The sequence below is a fragment of the Strigops habroptila genome, chromosome 3 (assembly GCF_004027225.2).
Source record: "Strigops habroptila isolate Jane chromosome 3, bStrHab1.2.pri, whole genome shotgun sequence".
NCBI classification, from domain to species: domain Eukaryota; kingdom Metazoa; phylum Chordata; class Aves; order Psittaciformes; family Psittacidae; genus Strigops; species Strigops habroptila.
The window spans coordinates 30,396,842-30,420,542 of record NC_044279.2 but is presented as its reverse complement, the minus strand read 5'-3'; the positions used below and the strand labels follow the sequence as shown (position 1 = coordinate 30,420,542).

At 35.1% G+C, this 23,701-nt stretch overlaps 1 protein-coding gene across 38 annotated transcripts in view; it reads right to left on the bottom strand.

The window, feature by feature from the left end:
• NRCAM (neuronal cell adhesion molecule) overlaps positions 1-23,701 on the bottom strand; it is a 154,965-nt gene that overhangs the window by 16,740 nt on the left and 114,524 nt on the right. For 10 of the 38 annotated variants that reach the window (XM_030479265.1, XM_030479229.1, XM_030479231.1 and 7 more), the window contains 11 exons: positions 20,493-20,690; positions 20,309-20,379; positions 19,209-19,434; positions 18,770-18,885; positions 16,327-16,531; positions 16,004-16,126; positions 14,798-14,974; positions 13,604-13,639; positions 5,709-5,774; positions 5,071-5,196; positions 3,844-3,996 (listed from right to left, as the gene is read on the bottom strand). In XM_030479265.1, the coding sequence (XP_030335125.1) occupies positions 3,844-3,996; positions 5,071-5,196; positions 5,709-5,774; positions 13,604-13,639; positions 14,798-14,974; positions 16,004-16,126; positions 16,327-16,531; positions 18,770-18,885; positions 19,209-19,434; positions 20,309-20,379; positions 20,493-20,690 (1,497 nt within the window). Of the gene's footprint in view, positions 1-3,843; positions 3,997-5,070; positions 5,197-5,708; positions 5,775-13,603; positions 13,640-14,788; positions 14,975-16,003; positions 16,127-16,326; positions 16,532-18,769; positions 18,886-19,208; positions 19,435-20,308; positions 20,380-20,492; positions 20,691-23,701 lie in introns of all 38 variants that reach the window. The other 28 variants (XM_030479250.1, XM_030479252.1, XM_030479253.1 and 25 more) reach the window with 7 other exon arrangements.

Below are 23,701 nucleotides of genomic sequence, written 5' to 3'. Positions count from 1 at the left end.
ACAGATGGGTCATTCAAGGCCCTAACACTCAATTTCAACTGAAAATCAACAATGAAGCATCCTTTAAAGCCTTATTAAGCACTATGTTTTCTTCCCCTCTTCAAACTTGCACCTTATCTTACAATTTACCATGATTGCCGTGATTTAGAATTAGTGAGGACAAAGCAATTGGGAAGCCTTTCCTTGGCACTGTTTCTCTCCAAATGCTAACTGTAGCAGCAAGATAATGTAAATGATAAGCAAACTACACAGGAAACACCATAGTCACTAATAAAGACAGGAATTATCTGTGCAGTCTGGGGGTAGATCCCTCCTACTGGTTTCCAACACAATATGGGGATTTTCCTGGTGAAACTTATTTTCTACTCCCCTGTTCGGAAACACACTACAGGCAACCGGCAATAGGATTTGCTGTTGGGACAAAGTGGGATGCGTAAAAGACAGATGCTACAGACAGAAGCCATGAAGTGGAGGACATCCATCCAAACCTATTTTGTTCTTTCTTCACTTTCTCCTCCAGCCCAAAAACCCAAGAGTTTGAAACCCTGTGAAGAGTTGCCCAATAGACCTCTCTTTACTTGGGAAATAAAGACAAAGATCACATTCCTACATGAATAAGGAAAGTGATATGCAAAACACTTCCTATGTGTAATTCATATGGCACTTTGGTTTAGCATTTGTTTCTGGTTTTTTGGTTTTTTTTTTTAATGGCTTCATGAGATAAGGTATGAGATTCTTCACAGCCAGTACATTACCTTGAATTTTAGTAAGAATCAATAGTATTTCAGATCTCACTTTAGCAGACACTTTGCACTAGGACCAGATTATATTTGAGACCTTCAAACAATCTCTTTGTTTAGATGCTGCGAGTACATCAGCTCTCATGGCACAGTATGTTTCATCCACATCTTCTAGGGAAGGCCCTTAGACTTGCTTCCACTGAAGTGGAAGACCCAATGCATGAATAGCTTTACACACAGAAATGTGAAAGTCCCAGAGCCCCATAAGGATTTCCATCTCTCCTTAGAGATCTGCTTCCCAGGGAAGGCTCATAAAAACACATCAGAGAGAACCTATTTTCAATGAAGCGCTGACTGTTTTCTAGCCACAATTCCAGGTGATACAGCATAAATTCTTCTTACAAAACGTGCCGGATGACAACTGGGAATAGTCCTGTGCTGGTGCTGCCCCTGGAACAATACCTGAGCCTTGCTTGGCAGACAGCTAGCTGACGAGACTGCACTGGGCTGTCAAGCATACTGACAATAAAATGTAACAATATGCAATTATAGTCCAGAATTCAAGCCCGTGTCTCAATGTTATTTACTAGTTAAGGCTAGGCTAAGACAGCTAGCTTGGAAACATCAGCTCCCAATGGTCCCAGATTCTGAGTGTTTTCCATGGTCTCTATGAAAACTCCAAGTACTTCTGATGTCGGGAGACAGTATCTACCCTCCATTCAATAGGGAAGACCAATGTGTATTCTATGTTAGAAGTACTAGGCTAAAATTAACTCTTCATTTTGCTGCCTCTTTTTGGTCTTACTGGGCAAAGTTATAAGTTGATTTTCATGTAAACAGATCAATGAATTAATGTGCCTGGTTATTGTGGAGTTATGATTAGGAGATTTCCCAACCTCTGTTTAAGAATACCCTTTCGGATATTTTTGAAACTACTCTTATATGCACAATAATTCAAACTATTTTGCATTAAAATGTCTACATGTTATACAAATATATATATTTTTTTATATATATATTTCCACTTCACATACCATATATAAATATATGAATATATTTAATTGGCAGTCTTAAAAAACAAGATCACAAAGGCAATCTTCCTCTGAATTATAAATAAAATTGAAACAAAATTTTGTTTCCACGTTAAGCTTAAAATTATTTTTAGTTTTGCCCATATGCATTTATAATAAGGCATTAAAGGTTGTATAATACATACTGTGACAAAATGCAAAAGCACATTTCATATTCAAATGTAGTAAGAAATACCATCAAGCAAAACAATTCATGCACAAAAGTATGCGAGATAGATGGGAAAGAGTAAAGATGAAAACTTACTTATGTAGCTTCCTGTATTCTTTAACTTACTGCCTATCCAGTAGGAAAGGGTTTCCAGATCTCTGTGCAATTTTTAAAATGGAACAACTTTTCCTGCATATACTCTTGGTGAACTGCTAATGCGGAATCAATGCAATACACTGTACTGCTATGTTCAAAAAGATAAACCTGCACACTATGAACATGTTCTCTAGGAATGTTTGTCTAGGAAAACATAGGGCAAAAGCCTTATATATAAAATATTGCAGCTTCATTCCTAATTAAGGACATATTCCATATTCCAAAATTTTCCTCTTTGTCCACTGAAGATTTTGCAGTGTTTAAAAGTTTTGATCGAGGATGAAGATAGTGTGACACAACATTTCTCTGTAAGAAATATGCTATGTATATAATTTAATTCTGGACACTGAACCTTACCATTACCAAGAAGCAGAAAAGAGTGTCTTTAAATTCCCCTCTTCCTTAACTACTCAAGGACATGAGCCAAGGTGACTGGGTATGAACAGGATTCCTAATCTACTGGCTCGGTAATTTTTGTGCAGAAAGATTCTTTTGGGAAGGTTTCCATTCAGCTTGTTTTGAATTATATTATAGTCTTGATCTTTGCTTTACTGCTACTTTAGACTTTGGATGTGTATTTGCATAAAATTTTACAGATCTGCTTTTACACTTCTAGCTGCACTCTGGCATAAATAACCTCTGTGTTTAGCCCATACATATTTGCTTGGCACTGTTATTCAGCACCATGTTTTCAAAGCCTTCCTGCAACATGGTAAACTGTGAAAGGAAATGGAATAAAACAAAGCAAAAAATTATGATTTTAGAAAGTGCTTGCTTTCAAACTGGCATATTCATTATTTACTTTGTTGTCTGGTAATTATTATATAATTTTCAAGCATATTTTCACATTTAAACTACTTTCTTAAATCATAACATTCTGGAATTGATACGGCTACTGTGAAATAACTATGAACTGACCAAAATGCTTGGAATGAGCAGAAGAGCAGAAGTGGCTAGCAAATACACAACGAATAATAACAGATGACCAAGAACATGCTGTGATGGAAACAACATATCCAGCATAACATAAAAAAAACTCCAACAAAGCCCTTTCTCTGAGTTAAATAAACAAGCATTACTGACTTGTTTATGAAGAAGTATGACTGAAATATGTACAGAAGGAACTTAAACAGCCTTACTGATTCGCAGGATATGGTTGTGACATCAAAATCTATATAAACCCAGTATATGACAGGTAAAGAGACATTTACAAGTAGGAATCTCTTAACACTGGTATGAACAGATTACATGAGACATCAGTTTGAATCTGTGCTTCTGATTATGGAAACATTTTAGCTTAGAGTTTTTGTATTAAAACTGACCATATACGGAATTTTATCTTTAAAAATAAACACTTGGCTCTATTAAAGGACAAGTTACTTTAATACAGCCATCTAATTATATTAATTAAAATAAATGAAATATGTCATCTTCAGTGCACAGCACATAGGTTGAGTGTGAGCAGTGAGTATCTTGCCTCTAACGTAAACAGTAGACAAGTAGATTGTATTGAAAGGATGGAAACATAATCGACATAATAAATGTCCTGGCATTATTGAGTAATTCATAAAATAATTCAACATTGCTCTATAAAAGGAACATGCAGAGATAAAGCTACAGCATCTCTTAGCTAGAAGCAGTTCAATGATTCAGCATGTGGTCTACCACGATTCTGACTACGATAGAGAACTGGTACGGCATGCCTCACCTGGACCTGTCTCAAACACATCCTCTGAACTCCTAAAACCAGACAGGCCCTCAGCACCAACCCGGACTTTATATGCTGTTCCTGGTGTTAAACCCTTTAACACAAAGAAGCTTCGAGAACCATTTACAATTTCTTTTTTCCAATCTTCTTTGCCTACAAAAATTTTAGGAAAACAACACAGTGGAATTTTAATTTTCTCTGTATTATTGGACGATTCTAGACAGAACACTATCAACAGTTACTTGACTAAACTATGGATTGGCTGAAAAAAACTCAACTATTTTCTCAGAAAAATACTAAAATTATATAAAATTATGACTTCAAATAATATATTGCATGCAATATATTGAAGACATTGTACATGAGTTATGAAACTATTTTAAACATTTGTTCCATTGTACTAGAAAAACAGTATTTTCATTTAGTTTTTTTAAAAGGCTTATTGAACTTGCAATTATAAAATACATTAAAATAGATTTTAATAATTTAATTAAATTACACTTCTGTAGTTTCAATCAATATTTATTTTAGTCAAGAAGTTCTACATCAATATCTGAACCTATCTCTTATATCTTTTTCTAGCACAGTCTCAGCTGCTTTGACCAATATCCAGAAAAATCCATTTATATTCCAATTTTCAGATTGGTCATCTTTAGTCATAACTTTAGAAGGATAAATTGTTTCAATAGATGTATCTTGATTTTATTAGCTAACTGTGTTTTAATTACTAGTGGTATTATCAAAGATTAAAACCTGGGTTTATGCCAATAAAGCATGTAATTTGGTTGATGTTTTATTTTAAGGTTTAATTTAATGAAGAATATTGTTTTGATTGGCTCTCATTTATTTTTTTTCCTGAATTTGGCATAATTTAGGAAAACTGTTATATCCTATTTTAATGCAATTAATCATATTTTTACACATGTAATCACTGCATTACGAACAACTTCATGCAAACTACATTTTTAGAAGTTCATGTTCAAAAGAATTTATAAAATAATACAAAGGAACAAAGGCTGATATTCTATCTAAGCATCAAATACCTGCTACACATTGATGTTTATTAAAATGAAAATTATTTGATCTTCATGATCAAATTAAAAAATAATTCTTCTAGACATTTAAGAGCTACTGTTATCACTGGGTCAACTTAGGAAGACATTTACTATAGAAGTATTTAAAATATATCTGAACACTGTAGCAAAATTTAATGAAATGACTTCTTACTGCCTGCTACACCATATTCAACATAAAAGTTCGCATGATCTGGTCCCTCATACTCCCAACTGATATTGGCATAGGTCTCAGCGGCAGCTGTTGTAACATTTCTGATCCTTGGATAAAGTGGTTGCACTGAATATACAATAGAAAAACAAAGCAGAATGCAAAATTGTGACTTCATACCTTAAAAAAAGAAAAAATATTTTAAGAATTTACTATTTTAATTTAGACCATATACAAAGAAAATATGGACATTTGTATTGTTTCCATTACTGGAAATCAGTGACTGAAGTAGTGTATTTGGTAATTGAATCCTAGGCAGTTACTACACTATGAAATTACAAAGTAACATCTATGTACTCTACTGAGCATGCCCTGTATCACAAAACCTGCCAGATACTTAAAAATACCTAATTGCCAAAATTCTGGAAAACAGTATTTCTATCCATCTAGAAGTGAAATGCAATGGAAAGCAAGAACATTGTCAGGGTAACAGGAACTGATACGAGAGAAGGGAGGTATGAAGGCGGTACACACCTCCCTTTACACCACCCGTCACTGATGGACTGCAAATGCCTCAACTGCAAGCCCGTATAGGATTTTGTCTCTACTGCATTGATAAGGATAAAAAAGGAAGACAATACCCTTATAGAATGTTGGACGGACAGTGTGCATGACTGGGGAGGTTGCAAAAAGGGTTTCTGAATATCCTTCACCATCAGAGATAGTAGGAAAGAAAAAAATAAACAGTAAAACCACTTTACATCAAAAAGTAACATTTAAATACTACAGTAAAACCTTACCTGTTAAATGAATAACACATGCACACTCTAAGTTCATGCAGGAATCAATTAGTTTTGCTTGTTAAAATATGAAACAGCTAAGTGATAGACATGTATTTGAAAACGAGCTGAAGTGTGTGTACAGACACCTTCACTTTCACAGAACATTTCTGAATCAGCTTCATTAACATTGTGGATTCACAGCACTTTTAGACATTGGAACATTAAATGTCAGATATTGGAAAGCCAATATCAAAATACTCTGGCATGAATGACACAAATCATTGGAATAAAAGAAGCTGTTAATTTTAAGGTACTGTGTTTTACTGCTGACATTCTCATTAGACAACAGTCCTTTTCACAGATGCACATAATGCCCACATGTATTGACTAAGAATCGAATATGAAAAGATGTGCTTCTCTCTTCTCTCTTCAGCATCCTGTAATTAGCCACTTTGCTTATACCTTATTTCTTTTCCAATTATACTTGTTACAAATGGACATATAGTTCAGTATTTTTGTTTGCCTAATATTAATGAAGAATATATTTTAATAGTTACAGCAGTGTAATCGTGCAGATACAAAAAAGATGTTCCTCAAGGCATGAAATTAGTTTTTAATGAAAATGCCTCCCTTGGTTTGCAACTGACTTTTCAATCCTGCTAAAAATCTCTTTTCTGCTAGAAACAGCATCAAAAATACTTCCCAAAGGACTATGAAACATCAGAGGTAAAAGCCTAGTCTCAGTAAAGACAAATGGTAGAATTCCAATGGCTTCACCTATACCAGAAAATAAAATGGGTAAAAGCCTTTTCTCAGGGCAAGAGGTGCTGCACAGATTTTATCTACATACTTGAATTATTTTCTCCTCAAAATAGGATGGCTGACTGGAAGAAGTTCCAAAATAGATTCAAAGAGAAAATGGCTTATTTTGGCACAGTAACATCAATAAATAAATCTATGTAGAAGCCCTTAGCACAGGCTAAATAATGAGTACCATGTCTAGAAAACTGCAGTTTCTGAGTATTTTTAAAATACATAAATTATTCAAATCACATCAATTATCCTGAAAATATGTCATGATTACAAATTTTTTACAATATCCGACATTTTATCCCCATACTTGCATAAATTTTTTTTTAACTCTATTCCAGTAGTACTTACTCAACTCTTCAAACTGTATTAAACTAATTACTCCCACATTTGATGTCTCTGTAGGTAAGATGAGCTTGAATTTCTTTCACCAACCAAAAATTATAAGGAATATATTATTTAAAAACTAAAGAATATATTTATTCCTTGGCTAAAACCACCTGAAAAAAAAAAATCAAATAGGAAGCACAAGATTTAAAAAAAGTCGTCTACGTTACTAAGTCAACAATAAACTCCCTAAGAAATGCCAATGCCAGAGCTGTCTATGGGAAGTCCAGCATGTAACCATATACACCATGGTAATGCAACGGGATTAGATTCTGCTTCTCTGTGCCACTTGAAGGTAGTAAGAGGAAAGAATAGCAGGCTGCAATTTTAGAAGGTGCAGAGTCTGACATTGCTGACAGGATACATAACTTCCTTTCTCATTTGTACATAGGAACAGGTGTTCCTTACAATCAGCGTCTAAGCACTTGTTTTGTGCCAAGAAAGCAACTGGTTTGTATTCTAAATGACTTTGTTTCGTTTCATTAAATTGTGTTTTCTCAAACTCGTATTTTCCCGGATTCTGCTCTTCCACAAAAGAATTAATTAGTGCGCAACCCTGTGACTGATGTTTGTCACCAATGTTAAACTCAGAAGAAACTATTAGCAATAATCCATTTCAAACTCTTGCAAACAGATGCCACAGAATTATACCTAATTTCTCCCTCATCATGCCTGAACACATGTGGATGAAGGAAACTGTCTCATCTTGTGTGAAAGACTCCAGATTACAGACAGCTTCTGTAACACTAACCAAATTCGATAATCACATTCCTGTAAAACCTCTATCTTATCTTGTGTTTTGGTTTGTGACTGATTCATGCTTACATTTATCAGATGTACTCTTATCTGATTGTTACCAACAGCTGTTTGTATAGATTTATCCATTTGTAGTATTTGGTCAAATGTAAGTTTTGTGTTTCTTTTCCTATTGAATCTAGTGCACCAAGAAATTTGTTCAGTAGAACATTTAATTTCAGAATCATTATTTTTTTAATTCTTCCTCTTTTGTACTACTGCTTGATCTAATTTTCCAGCAAGCCTGGAAAATTTTAGTTAAGTCTGTTAAATGTGCCATATCTGCAACATGAATACACACACAGGAAGATAAAAGATGGATCCTGAGCTGATGAAAGCATACAGTTGAAGTGGTTACAACATTTAAAGCTTGTCTCCAATCTACCCAGACTCTTGATTTCTCAATCAGCACACCTCTAATTATAATTAACCTCTTAGTTCTTCAACATGTTTCCCAGCACTGTTCACAAATGCAAAGTCTGTAATTGTCAGTTGTCAGAACCTCTCAGCGAGTGCAAGCACCAGCTGGTAACAAGGCGGGGCACAAAGCTTTGTCTCAGGGAGCAGGAGTTTTCAGCAGTGGAGCACTGTGCTCCCTTGATCTGTAACCATGCTCGACACTGTGCAGCAGCACTGGCAAAAGCCTCGCTCTAAAACTGATGGGAATGGATTGTTAATAAGCTACAGTTTTTATACCGACTGACTCCAATTCAGCTACCTCCAGTAAATTAAGCTCTTCTATTCACACTATGATACAATGCAAAATTTAGCTGGCACTTCTGAGAACAGTTTTATTCTTGTAGCGAGATACGGCATAAAAGTATTTGCCAGTTGTTGAGAAAGAGGTCTACGCTCGAAGTAAATTTTTCCTATCTATTCAAACTAATTCCAGTGCCTTATTAGTACAGTTTTTTGTAAAGATCTATTTAATCTTCCAGCCTTTCAGGAGTAGAGTTCCTCCAAATAATACAGTTATACTTGGGCTGCAGATTCAACAGAATTTAATAAGACATGATATGAGATATGAATAGATTTTAACAACAGAACAGGTACTCTCTTTCAAGATTTAGTTCAGCAGAACAATAAATTAAATAATCCCCTAAGTGACTAAACTTTAGGAATTTCCATGGGATTCACCTGATCTCCAGGCAAAAAAGGCACGTAAATGACAAGCACACATTTGAAGATCGGTGCCAAATGGAAAAAAAAAACAAACCAAACCAAACCCACAAAGCAATATATCACAGACAATTTGTTAAAATGCATATATAAAGAGAAAAATATATTCAAAGGAAAAAAACCCAAATAAACCACACAATAAAAGATGAAGGAAAATGGTAAGAGATTCTGCCAGAGCCCGTAAGACATGGAGAAGGGTTTTGCTTTTGTTTGCTTTTTAGTGTATAACTTTTACAGCATGAAATTTAAGCCTTAGTATAACAGTAGGAGTGAATTCCATTTCTGGTAGTGAGAGATGGGCATTAGTAACTTCTAAGATAATTTAGGCTATTGCAAGAGCATTCCTGTAGTGCAATAAATACAGAAGACAAAGAAGAAATCAAGAAATCATTTCACTGACAAGCATTTAGCATGGCACAAATTTTGTGTGACATCTACAAAGCAAAAGGTATTTGCAGGAATATTTGCCTTGCAATAACCATCATTTTCTCTAGTCTGGTATGCAAAGCATCATCATTGTTCCCAGTAGACTTAAAAGAGGACAGAACAGTGGCTCTGCTTAGCAGGTTGTACTGAAAGAGTAACACAGATTTATCATGAAGTCCACAGGGAGAGAGTGGCTGAAGGAGGAGTACAAAAATACTATGAACAACTCGAAAAGAAAAAGCAGCTTGAACTTGTCAGCGAAAAACATGGAGACATTATGTGAAATGATTCAAAGAGGGAGGGAAAACAGATGGTGGGCAGGGAAAATGATTTAAAGAACAGCACTTTGTATGGACCAAAGAAAATTGAGATTACCCTATCTTCTACGAAGAGATCAGAGTTATGAACTCAGTTGAGAATGATTTCTTGCCTACAGTGAAGAGCTACATAATGGAGATTCAGTCAGAAAAAAAAGAATACTTTCAAACCCAGAGGCTAGACTACTTGTTTTTCTCCCTTGCGACACAAGCATTTCTGTCAATAATACTTGTGAAGTTCACATGAACGTGGCAGACCAGACTGAGTACTGCATTGACAGGAAGCATTAGCTTCAATTAAAGATAACTGTCATCTCACAACCTTATTTTAATTGCAGTTCATTGCCTGTGTGCATGCAGACTACAAGACCTTGCTTTCAAATAAAAATGTTGACTAAATAAAAAAAGAAGAAACAAGAAGGCTTGTGAAATGAGACTCACACAACATGCCATGACTCCCTACACTTTATCTTACAACAAACACAGTAATGAGCCTATGTGACTGTTTAATCAGCAACTCTCATTTCTACTACTGGTCAAATTCGTATTCTCTTCCTTCCTCTATAGACCAGTTATTTAAAAATTCTAATAGAAAATGGTTGAAAAGCCTTGACTCCAGTGATCACCTCAGAAACTTTCCAGCTGCTAATGCAATTATATGTAATCAGGTTATTATTTCCCATTTTTTCTCACACCTCAGTTACCTCATGCTTGTCGTTAGACGACGATACACATATCAACGCACACTGCTTATCTAGTACTGGGCATAATACATCATGTTTCACATATGCAGTTTTCAGACACATTTAGAATACAGATTGCTATGAAGAAAACCACTTATTTTTTCTGTGTAGTGCCATAATTTGATAAAATTTAAATCACTCATAACACCACAGTATTAGAAAGGAAAAATGACAGTGCAAGTCAAATAGGATTATCAACTATAGCAGGACATCTTGGCCATCTGATAAAATAATGCATCTCATAATTTACCCATGTGGGCTTGTGAGAGAATCACATGGATCTCCTCTGTTAAGTCTTCCTTTGAGAAGAAAAAACCCCTCAATTCTTGTAATTTGCCAAGATCCATTGTACTTCTGCTGTTTGATACAATGGCACAGTTTGTTTAAAGAACTTTTTTATTAGGATGGTGCCCATATTACAGGGAGACAATAACTATCTCCTTATATTGTCCCCCCGCTTTCCATTCAAGCTACAGAAAAAAAATGATTCCTTTATCTAAATCCCTTAGCTTTGACCTCATATTTCATGTTTTCATCTAATATTTTAATTTTACCTCATGGAAAAAAAAAAGGCACAAAACTTGCTTCTCTACTTACTGGTCTAGAATATACTAGATATCTTCACTTAACACCAGTACAGTCATTATATTCAAACAAACTCAGTTGGGACAAATATTAAAATACCAGCCGCAGCAGTAAGCAGACTGTGGTTACTCTCATTTTTAAAGTAATAAAAGACCATGAAGGGGCCAGGCTTGTCTCAAAAGATGGCAAAGGAAAAATGGTGCCAAGAGATAGGGAATGCATTTCAGAACTACAATAAAAATATTGGGATACTCCAAGATCCTTAGATTCACTGTAGCTATACTTCTCTCTGCATTTTAACGCAAAATTTCAGTCTGAGAAGTGAAATATGTCCCAAGTGGCACAGCTTGCCCTCATTTGAATGATTTTAATTCCTCCAGGACCTTGTCTTTAATGTTCCTGACTGGCCAAGCTGTAGGTCTTCAGGGGCAGCTAGTCAGTAGAAAACACTAAGTAGAGAAATTTCAGCGAAATTTAGGCTGGCTGAATCTGGGACCTGTTGTCTTCTTAACTTCCAAGATGAATGTGCTCAAATTGAAAGAGAAAGGATAATTAAAATTTTCTGGTAAGTTCTGCCTATCAAAACAAAAAACTGGTATGTTTTTGATCACAGAAAGATTAGGATTATCTAAATTTCACCATCTCCTTGGTTTGGCTTTGGGTCCATATTAGTAGGAATTGTACATACATACAGGCCCTCCTGCACTTAATGGAGGAATAAAAATTCACTGCTTGGTATGGCTCCTTCTTGAGTGGGACGAGTATTTCTATCTTCCAAATCCACCCACTCATGAGACAAAATCATTTGGCGCTTGATAATATGATACTCCTATCCTTCCTCATAGTCCCTGATCAGTAGCGAAACTGTTCATGTGTTAATGTAAGTAACCAGTAAGAACATTCATCTCAGACCTGCAGCAACTCAGATGTCCTAACAGATGCCATGGCTTTAGTTCCATCCTGTTTGCAGTTCCAAAGTTTTCTTTGCAATAGTAAGAGCTAGATGCTACAGGAATAAGTGAAAACTTTGAAACCATAAACAGCATGGAACCAAACGAAGACATCTGCTTAGTTTTCAGAGAATCTGAGATGACAGCTCTGAAACGTGAGCTGCTCCAGCTGATCTTACAAATAAGATGCTTTCTGCTAGCCACAGACTGGGATACAGCTATAATTAGACCTCAGTTTCACACAGAGAATCCATTTTTCCTTTCATGAGGTTTTATAGTCAGCTATAAATAATTAGAATTTAATTTACATTTCTGCTGTTAATGTCCAAGACTATAAACCAGATTGAGTGTTCCAATCTGTGCTGATTTCTCAGCTACAACTAGACTAAAAAACAGTAAGAAGGAGCTGTCATTAAAATAAATCCACAACTCCATACACTAAACAGAAATGCATCACATATTAGAATGCACTTACATGTACATATATATATTATATATGCACAAATGCACACATACATACGTATATTATAGTCTGATTCATACCAGACTGAGAAAATTAAGTTCCTTTTTATGGCTATTATTATTCTAAACACCTGAGCATCAAGTGGAAAGAAAATATATGTAAAACACTTTATGCTGTCTCCTCCAAGTTGGTAAAAAATACTGGGTATTTCATGCACAGATTTTGATTTGGGATGGTTATTGTCCAAGAATCTGAAGCATAGATGTTCATTGGTGTCAATGACACCTCTGTGATAAAATGACACATACACATAGAGACACTTTTCTGACTTATATCTGCCTAACAGTCCTCAGGACGATCTTTGCTTCTGACAGTAAAGGTATCGAAATTCAGAACTGCATCATAAAGAACTAAATATTACTGAATTCAAGAAGACGGATGATAATAGGTTCCACTCACTGAAATACCCTCAAGTACTCATTTGCAAGACCTGTGAACCTAAGACAGCAGGAAGCCATTTGCCTGTATATTCAAGTCGATACTCAAACTGAGCAGTATACAGAGGGTATTGTCAGTCATCTGTCTCTCGTGCACAGCTGACTTGTGAATAAAATAAATGTGATCAAATGGGTAGCATTAATCAGCACAAGAGTGCACCTACTTTTTTAAAACAACAAAAAAATGCATATGGCACAGGCAGTAAAAAACCCTCCTTTGCAAAAGTGCTGTTTTTTCTACTCCAGCTAATCAGTGCTAGTGCACCTAGATCCTGAATATTTGTGACACTGACATACATCTGTTAAATATTCAGAAATAATTAGACTTTGCTGCAGCAAAGCTAATGAATTCCCCTGGAACTATATGGCAAAATAGTAAGATGAAAGGTATTAATAAACATTCTGTATTCCTTCAAAAAAAAAAAAAAAACCACCAAAACCCCAACAAAACCCACAAATGTTTTCTTCCAGCACTAATTAATACTCATTAATGCTTTGTATAGCAATATGTAGTCCAAGATTTTCTGTCCTTACCACTGCAATTTCCCCATTTGCAACACTGCAAAATCCACACATTAACAAATCATGCAGTTTCATTTTACCTTTGCCTGCACCTACAGCAGGATGGAGAATACCAGCTTTAATGGAGGAAAACAAGAACAGGAACACTATATAATTAGATACAACACCAAAAGGAACATACATATATGATTTCATTATAAACCAGAAAAGCATGCAGACTAGATAAAATGTATTAATTCGAATAAATTAGAAATGATCCACTTATGCTGAACACTGACAGACTATTACAGGACAAAAATTAATATACATGCATTTACAAAATTTTACGGCTCGTGCTCGTTAAGGTTCACAATTTAAAATAAATGTAGCTCATATGCAACCTTAATACAGTATTAGAGAAACTGCATTGCACACCAACTCATCTATGGAAATTCCAATAAACTATAATTCTACTAAAGATAAAAATATGTGAAAAGATGGTATCAAAATACTTTTAATAATAAGATGTGCAAAATTATAAAAGACTTTCCCCCAACATTTTCCCTTTGCTTAACATCTTCAACAAAAGAACTGCCAAAATCAGAGATCTAGAATGACAATAAATGTAAAAATCAATGACAGGACTGAAGAATATACTTAAAAGTTTTTAAATATTATACAATGTCACCAGGTACTTGGGGCCATAGATGACAAATTTATTTCTGCAGGGTTTTTTAAGTTTAAGGTTTTTTTACAATTTTTGCCAGCTCTGTTAAAAAAAAAAACCTGAGACCTCACAGAAGCTGTTGCATACTTCAAAAGAGAAATAATTTGCTCTAGCCATAAAGCTGCATCATTTCATTAATGACTGGACTTGATGATATAAAAGTCTTTTCCAACCTAAAAGATTCTATGGCTCTATTTCAGTATTGTTCTCTGTGACCAGAGCAGATCAATGAAGCAGAATACGTGAACACAGGAAGACCAATTAAAATGTAAACTTACATACAACTTTGAAGCCCAGAAAAGCTGAAGTCTTAGGACTTTTAAGTTTATATTAAAACGAGGGGCTTTACACTTTTTTTGGAAGTTCCACTACAGTGGAAAACCTCTGCACACCTTTTCTTAAAAACTATTTAAAATATTTTATTAGTGTACAATACAGTTCAGAAAGCTCTAGAAAAAAAGATACTAGGGGCTATTTCGTTAATGGAAAGAAGAAGTAGAAATAGTTTTACGAAAATTTGCAGTGGTTTTTAAATTCAATGGGTTTCCTCTATACATACCCATCTTACCTTCATCCATAATGGTTACTGCTTCCTCAGTTATCTGATTTCCTGATCCAACTGAAGTTTGTGCATTAAAGTAAAACTTGTACCGTGTGCTGTAATTTAAATTTTTTAATATCAAGCTGCTCTCATTGGCAGGAATTCTTATCTCTACCAGGGGACCCAATTCATGTGTGTTGTTGACTGTTGTTACAAGAGAAAAAAAAAAAAAGGGGGTTAGTTAGGAAAATTGACTATATTGTTGTTGTGCAAAACCAGGATTTGTTGTCGTTTTTGTATTTATTTGCTTTGTTTGTCTGTTGCATTGTTCATTTCAGGTTATATGAATGATAATCTACAGTTTCAAAAGAAAGTCACCTTTGTGTAAAAAGGATCTATGCAAGGCGACAAAATCTAACAGGGAGACAGGAAACACCTGTAAAAGTACAACTTTCATTCTGGTAAATATCTGAATCTAAGACAACCAAGTCCACATCAAATCATCTAAACTTACACACATTTGAAACACTGATCATTGAAAAATTCTGAAACTCTAAACTAGTTGCCTCATAATAAATCCAGTAAGCTTAGGAATAAAAAAAATAGTGAAGTGACTTGTACATAATGCCATGGAACAGTGGAAGTTGGTAAGCAGAAGAGAACAAACTTCCTTAAATCTGTTCCATGCACACAAAACTCTTAAACGTCCAGTGTCACTGCTGACAAATTTCTGGGCAAATAAGCAGTGGTGTGGGGATCCTAAGGAAGTGATTTATAGCTCTGATATGAGTAAATGGCACATTTACGAGTTTTTCATTTTAAGAGTAAAATGCCATGAAAACTGCAGAAGCAGACATCAATGTAATTGGATGTATTTTGATCTACTTCTAATGATATTTTCTCTGCAGTTCAAATATGGGATTTGTAAGTGGTGGTGTCTTGCTTCTAACTTGGTAGTCAATTATATGTAGGGCTTCCATTTTTCTTCGAAGCATGGTTTGAAGAAATAAAAGTAATGGAAAAGAGCTAACCTTGTACTTAAGCAAGTGAAGTTTTCCAAACAGAGTCATCTATATTGTCAACATACATTAATCTTTTCCAAACTTGACATCTGTGACGCAGTCACAACTTTTGTACATATAATACATTAATTTAACATATTTTTTCTTAATAAATGATTGTATTGGTAGACCTATTGTCTAAGTTAGACTTATATATTCACAATTAACTTACTTGGCTGAAACTTCAGTATATATGATGTCAAAACACCATTTGGATGGGTAGGTGAACCCCACTCCAGTGTCAGAGAGTCCAGTGTTGGGTTAGTAATCTTCAAAAAGGAGGGTGAGCTGGGAACTTTCAAGAAGAATATACAGTAAATACAGAGTAGATTAACTTAAAACAACTGATGAATTATTATTTCTTAAAATATTATTGTATTGAGCCAGATTATTATTTTATGATGTCCAAAATGAAAAATCAGCGATTACACCCTTAATGTTCTATTTCTGAATATACTACATTTAATTTTATTCTCCAGATTTCTCATTTCATACCTCCTTCAGGGGTCCTAAATACTTTGTCTGGACTTGCTGGTCCTTCTCCTTTACCATTAGCAACTCTAACATTCAGCTTGTAAGTACTATATGGTTCCAGCCCTGGCAACATTCCAAAAGTCTTGTTTCCTTTGAAAGTCAAGATCTTTTTTTCTACATGTCGCCTACTCCTTCTGGATAGACTCTGCACTTTCCAGTAGTAAACCTAAAGACAAAAGAAAATCTACAGTGAGTATTTAAGTGTCCTGATTTTACAAACTCTAAGCTTTTCCATGAGTATCCATCAATTATAGGTAGGAATAACTGCAATTTTAATAAACTCAGTGAGACACAGCGTAGAGCTTTCTTGCTCCAGAAACAGGCTTTGTCCAGAAACAGTCATGTCTACACAACTGGATGAAGACTATCACCTGCCAGTTCTGCTACTGCTCAAAGCCAGTTTCACACAAGTTATGGTTTGGAATTGCATTAGTATGTGATGGTTCTCATGTTAGCAAGCCCATCTGAGAGGCAGGACTCATTCAAATCATCCATTCTTTCAGCAAGATGTCTACACAGCTTCCAAAGCTGACTTGTGCTTTGACACCTTGTTATTGACCATGCTATTACCTATGATGTGAAAGCCAAGGAGACATTTTTAAATGGGAGAGAAACCAAAAGATTTGTCTGGGCTGGAAAAACACACGAGTCCTGAAAGGTCTCTGAGGTTACATTCATGGAAGGATTTCCACCTAGGGATAACAAGACTATTCCTTCATTTATGTAACAATTAGATAATGCCACAGAGCTGCTTCTGGTGGCCATTTTGCTGATTGAGTTTCTAGGAAACTACAGATGAGCCTCAGACGTAATTCACTTGACTGGACTCTCTTTATTACACAGTCTCTCTAACATGATATCTGGGAAGATATTAACAGTTGCTCCTGCAAAGACTTGCATTACTCCTAGGATTGTCACCTTCAAACACATCATTGTTCATTTTTCACAGAATAATTTCTGTGCATGTATAATCACATACTAAAACTGATAAAGCAATGTATTTATGCAATGATTCCCTTTAGGCCAACTGCAAAACACCTCTTTAATTGAGGAAGCTGGGATTTCATATACGAATTCAAGAAAGGGAACTGTTAAGACTTACGAAGCCCAACTAGATAGCTTATAAAACAATGTTACACTAACACCAGGTTCCAATTGCTAACAACATACCATATCACTCTAATCACTGTTAAATGCTACCATGTTTTACATGGCTTGAGTTAATGTTTGTCAACACCACTAGCTGTCATCCTGTAGCTCTAATCCCACCAACTAGTGTACAAAGCCATTTACATGGTAACAAAAACCTGAAGTGTTGGTACCATTACTATTGAAACTCTTCAGGTATAGTTCATGATATTTTAAGAACTGTTAGCCAGTAACATGTCTCAAAGCATGTTATTATAGAAGGGTCATCACTTTTCACTAGGCAGGCTGAAATTAAAAAACAGCTTTAATAAGATGGGTTTGATAAGCAGTGATTTGGAAGAGGAATATGACAGTGAAAGAGACTGCATCACATTTTTCATGTACTGTATTGAATAACCACTGAATTCATAGGAATAACAGGAAAATAAATGGCAGCAGTAACAATGAAAAGAACTATTTTTAAAAGTTCTTCTTATGTTTGAAATGCCTTATAGTACCACAGTATATCAAGTCATAGCTAGATTAATAGAAGAGCAAAATGAGTGATCAGCTGTAGACTGCTGCTAGTTAGATGTCTTCCTGCTTTGTTCATACATTTGCCTTCATAGCGTGACTCTTTTATAGAGAAATACCCCTCTCTTTATTAAGAAATGTGTCCCTGACGCCATGCTGTACATTGGGCTACTGTTGGAGATAATTTTATTAAATAGGAAAGCCTGAATTTGTTAGTAGGATTTTTCTGATGTGTTTAAAAAGAGCTAGTCATGTGCTTTGTAAGGTACACCAATAACTAAGACACTCCAAGCATATTCTGCATCCATGAAAAGTTTTCAGCCTGTATAAAGCCTTATAAGAATACCTATGACCAGCTCTTAGGGATTGTCATGTTTTTAATGTGTTTAGCTTGATCTGTATCTGCAAAAGTTATTTAAGAAACTTTTGCTGCATCTGCAACTTATTTGATGGTATACCACTGTCACATTTGTCCTAGCCATAACAGCAAAACTACTCAGTGGTCAGGTCTGTTGTCAGTCCTGTGGTCAATGTCACAGGAGGCTACTGCTGCAAGACTGGAACATTGCTGAAATTTAAACGAATTGTTTCAATGCTGCTGCTCTTTTCAGCAAAACTTGTGAGCTCACTGGAGAGCAAGAGTCCTCTTACGTGTCAGTTATTTCAATCTGGATACAACCACGTATAGGAAGAGTGATCTATTCTAATAAATAAGAAAGTGAATGCTTTTGACTGTACTTACTTTGTACCCTTGAAGGTGTCCGCGGACAGTTTTTAGTGGAACTGGGTCCCAATGCACCTTTGCTAATGTGCTGTTAATAACATGAACTTGCACGTTGCCTGGAGCAACCATTGGCACTGTGTGGAAAGGAGGCAACAAGTACCTAGTTAGAATGAGAAACCACATGAACACACTTTTTCAGCATGAGTCTTTGCAATGCACTCAAGGAGTAAGTTAAAATGTTCCTACGTTAAGAAGCTGACCTCAGGATTAATACTCCAGAGTATTATGAAGCTTCATTATCTCCGAATTACTTCATTTTGAGGAAAAAAAAAACCAACCCCAAAACACTACTATCTCCCTTTTTCAGTATCTTAATATGTTACACATTTAGTTGCTTTTAATCAGTACAAATCAGTACAATGGAGTCAAATTACAAATTACAAATTACAAAACTTACAGTCTTCCCCGGAATGTCCTATCACCTCTGATGGCTCTGGTGCATACCCCAGGTCATTTAAAGCTTGTACTTTAATTTCATAGGGAACAAAAGTTGGTGTACCAGACACAATATATTTAGATACGTTTGCAACTATAACAGATGTCCATTCATCATCAACATCTTTCTGGCGCCAGCTGACTTTGTACTGAAGCCCTGGTCCATTAGACTGAAAACCTTTTAAAGACTGAAATGAAAATAAATATTTTTTAAAATACTTGGAAGCATCTGAAAAATCCAAAGTCACAAAGGAAATATACTCATTCTTCTTTAGAATTTTAATGAAAACTTAACACTTTGTTCTGTGACAGAGAAGCACTGCTGAAATTTCCAAGCTATGCAATTTAGCTTTTACAGGACGCCAGTTTAGTTGCTTTTGATTCATTTGTAAAAATCACATTGAATTGTGATCCTGGCTAATTCTCATGCAACCAAAGATTGTGATTTCTGTATACACACCTTGTTTTCAAATATTTCTTAAAAAGTGGAAGAAGGAAAAACAGACTTACACCATCTCCCTGTAAACAGTTGTTGCCCAGACAATGTTTTCTTGCCTGGGATGGGAAACTGGTTTTACATGGCTTCTCTTGAGCTCCCGTAATGATGCTAATGGCACGACAGAGAAAACTTTTCCACAAAAATTTTGAGTGGAACAATGCACAATAGCTTAGTTTACCCTCACAAAAGTTGAGGGCAGAATTAGGATTCACATTAGAATTCATTCTAAAAATAAGACTCTACTTGAGATAAACCTCAATTTACATATTTAAGTTTTCCTAAACTGGCAGCAAAACATCCTGTATTACCAAATTAATGGGTTATCTTGAGAAATCACTCAAGAAAAACATAGTACCTTAATTTTTTTATTTTTTTTTTAAATTCCAGGCAGCTTTTCCCTCAAAATAAGGATGGGGAAATGTCTGGATTTTATTGCTTTTCAAGAATGTTTTAAGCATTTTAAGTATTCTCATGTTCACACTTAGATTATTATTATTTCTCAAAAAAGAAAAAAGCTACTTACAGACCTGAAAACAAATGAAACCTCAAAAAACCAAACTTACCTCCCATGTTATTACCAAATTATCAGGTTCTGAGCCTATCCCTTGTACATTAGAAGGATTTTCATCAGGGTCTGAAAATAAAACATTTACATGTGAACAAGGATGACTGTTTTTTGCATTCTAAGCAAATTCAATGCCATTCATAGAAGAAATCAATCACTGGTAAGTGGGAAAAGTTATTTACTTGCAGATTTTGTCAGGTACTGCTCAGATGGTTCACTCGGCTGACTTCTGCCAATCTCATTCACAGCTATCACACGGAATGAGTAGTTGACATACGGAGACAACTTCAACTGTACTGTTGTCTGAGTTCCAGGAACTTCCGTCTGGTAATGCCATAACCCTGGTTCATGCAGCCCGTCTTCATATTCAATCACAAAGTCTGTAAACAGAAATTGAATCCAACTTTATGTCAAAACTTGCAACGCTTTCCTAAATCAATATAGGCATTTCTGAATGAGCTAATCAGAAGGGAGTGATCCAATCTATGCTTTTAAAAACAATGGAAATTGAAATGTAAGTACATAAACCAGAACACAGATCTATAATGTGCATGTCAAAACTACTGCCTAGGTAATATATATATAAAATATAAATTATAAAATATAATATATACAATATATGATACATAATATATAATATACATAATATATACTATATGATACACAGTATATAATGTATAATATATAATATATAATGCATAATATGGAATATAAAATATATAGTATATATGATGTATAATATATAATGTAAAATATATATGTAATAATATATAATATGCAATATTATATATTATAATGTATAATATATAATTCATATATGTGGGATATATGATGAGTATAGAATATAGAATATAGAGTAGAAACACTCTTATTTGGTATCCTCAGTAATGCAGCTACCTGTCAGGTAGCACATTATTACAAGAGCTCTCTCAGGTACTGGATTTTAATGTAACAGGAACCCTTGGAACTATCATGGCAAGGAAGTTGGACAAGATTGGAATTTTGATGTAAAAGTAATATTTGGCTGACAAATACATTGGTCTTATTGTATCAGGCTGACAAGTACTACCTGTACAATATTAAAACTCTCTGAATATATTCCAATTTCACTGGCTTAGTGAAGAACTATTTAAAGTCAAGAACCAATACTTGAGGAGGGTTTCCGAGAGCACTTTTCAGTATCTTCACATTAAGTCAAGGAATGTATGTTCAGAAGTTAAATTTCTTGGAGAGTTCTCTGTGTGAACATTACAACAATTACTGTTAAGACCCTAGAGAATATATAAGCTCAGGGATAACTTGGTTTGTAGACCTCCAAAAAGAAAATCATACTTACTATCAAAGACAAAAGGACATTTATTTTTTTTCATTTATGAACAAGCTAAAGAAGCTTCCAGGTCAAAATACGGATTTTGAAACACTTTAGAGGAATTGTTAGGACACAGTAAACAAATGGGAGAAGAATGTGTAGTCTGAGTACATTCCATAGAACCTTAAGTTTAGATACATGAGCATCCAATGTTTGTTTCGTGTAAGAAAAATTTTCCCCTATCTCATGTATAGGTGGGGACAAGATGCCAGAATATAACTTAGAATACATCCTGTTTGCTCTACTAAAGAAATTCTGAGGGGCTCTAGAAGTTGCTTGGAGAAGAAGAATTACAGTACCACTTAGAAATAACGCATGTCAGTTTGAAGAGCCAAGGTGTTCAAGAAGTAAAATAGATAAGTAGTACTAATCACAGCCTTCCAGACTTAAGGTTTGCAGATTTCATCCTGACCTGAGTAGTAAGAAGGAGGGAGAACTGGCCTCAAATTACTCCTGAGATACAGTGGTGGTGTGTGATCAGAAATAAAGCTCTTGGAATGTTATGTTCTCTGGAGCAAAGTCTTTGTTGAAGAGTTTAGAATATTACATAGACACCTTAAAGATCATCTACTTCCAACACCCTGCCATGGGCAGGGACACCTTCCACTAGACCTGGTTGCTCAAAACCCCATCCAACCTGGCCTTGAACATTGCCAGGGATGGGACACCCACAACTTCTCTGGGCAACCTGTTCCAGAGTCTCATCACCCTCATAGTGAAGAATTTCTTTCTAATGTCCAATCTAAATCTCTCCTCTGTCAGCTTAAAGCCCCTTCTCCTGTCACTACATGCTAAAAATAAATAAAGCACCCCAAAAGTTTTCACTTCTGGTATTTGCTTCCCTAGTAATTAGCATTCTGCCTGCAACTCTAATAGAACAATATATACGAGACTTCAAGGAAAAGAATTCTATCTGAGTTTTGAGAGAGATTTAGCATGTCAGTCATATTGCTTATGTAAAGGGATCACTCAAAATGAAACGCTATCCTTGAGTCTTGATCTGCACTTTGAAGTGATAGCAGCAGCAACAGCAGTAATAAGCTTACTTATGAAGCAAATGCCTTATTTTGCAGGCTCTCAGGGGACCATGCAACAATATAAATTGTATCTTAATTAAAAACCATCATTATTTAGTCAGGAGAGTCCAATTTCTAATATCAGAGTGCATGCAATATCTCACTTTTAGAAAAATTTACATGAGACACCACCACCTAGTATCATCTCTTTGAACAGTGTGAGCTCATTCCTATAGAAAGGCAAGACTTGTGTCTTCTGGTCAGAAAAAAAATAAAAATACTAATGCACAAGTGTATGAATAAGCCATATCTTTAATACAATTCAAATATTTACATTAAACTTACATATATTTTTAAAAGTATATTACTAGTTGGTATACACTAGACAAGTCTGAAAGTGTAAAACTCAAGCAAAATCCGTTGGTGTTTCCTTCAAATGCAATCAAAATCTTTGATGTGTTCTGAAATTTGTGGAATTCTGTTTCTACAAAACTTATTTTGCAGTTGCCTGATACTTATGGTTTGTGTTCAGTGTTGATATTGACCAGAATCAGACCCTGGAGAGCAACACTCAGTAAGTCAGCCTAACTCATTCATTCCACATATAACATGAACACCAGTCTTGGTAACTTGTAGCAGTTGTTAGCTAAAAATACACTGCATAAATAATTAAACTATTACATTAAGTTGCTCATAATTAAGAAGTCACCCCATCAAAACTTTCTGATCCTATTATTTTTTTGGAAAGCAAACAGTAACATACTTCCTCCTTCCTCCTTAATTCCCCCTCCATCCTCTATGCTCAATATAAGGAAGAGTATCTTTCATCATGTTTTACTGGGAGGAATAATAGCATTTGAGGTCAATCTCCTGTCTCAAAATTTTGTAGATGATCTATTTTCTCTGTCTTATGGACATGCTTGATTCCTTCAACCGTCTGGACTAAATAATACTAATAAACCCCCACAAAACCAAAAAACCCCAAACCAGCCAACCAAAAAACAAA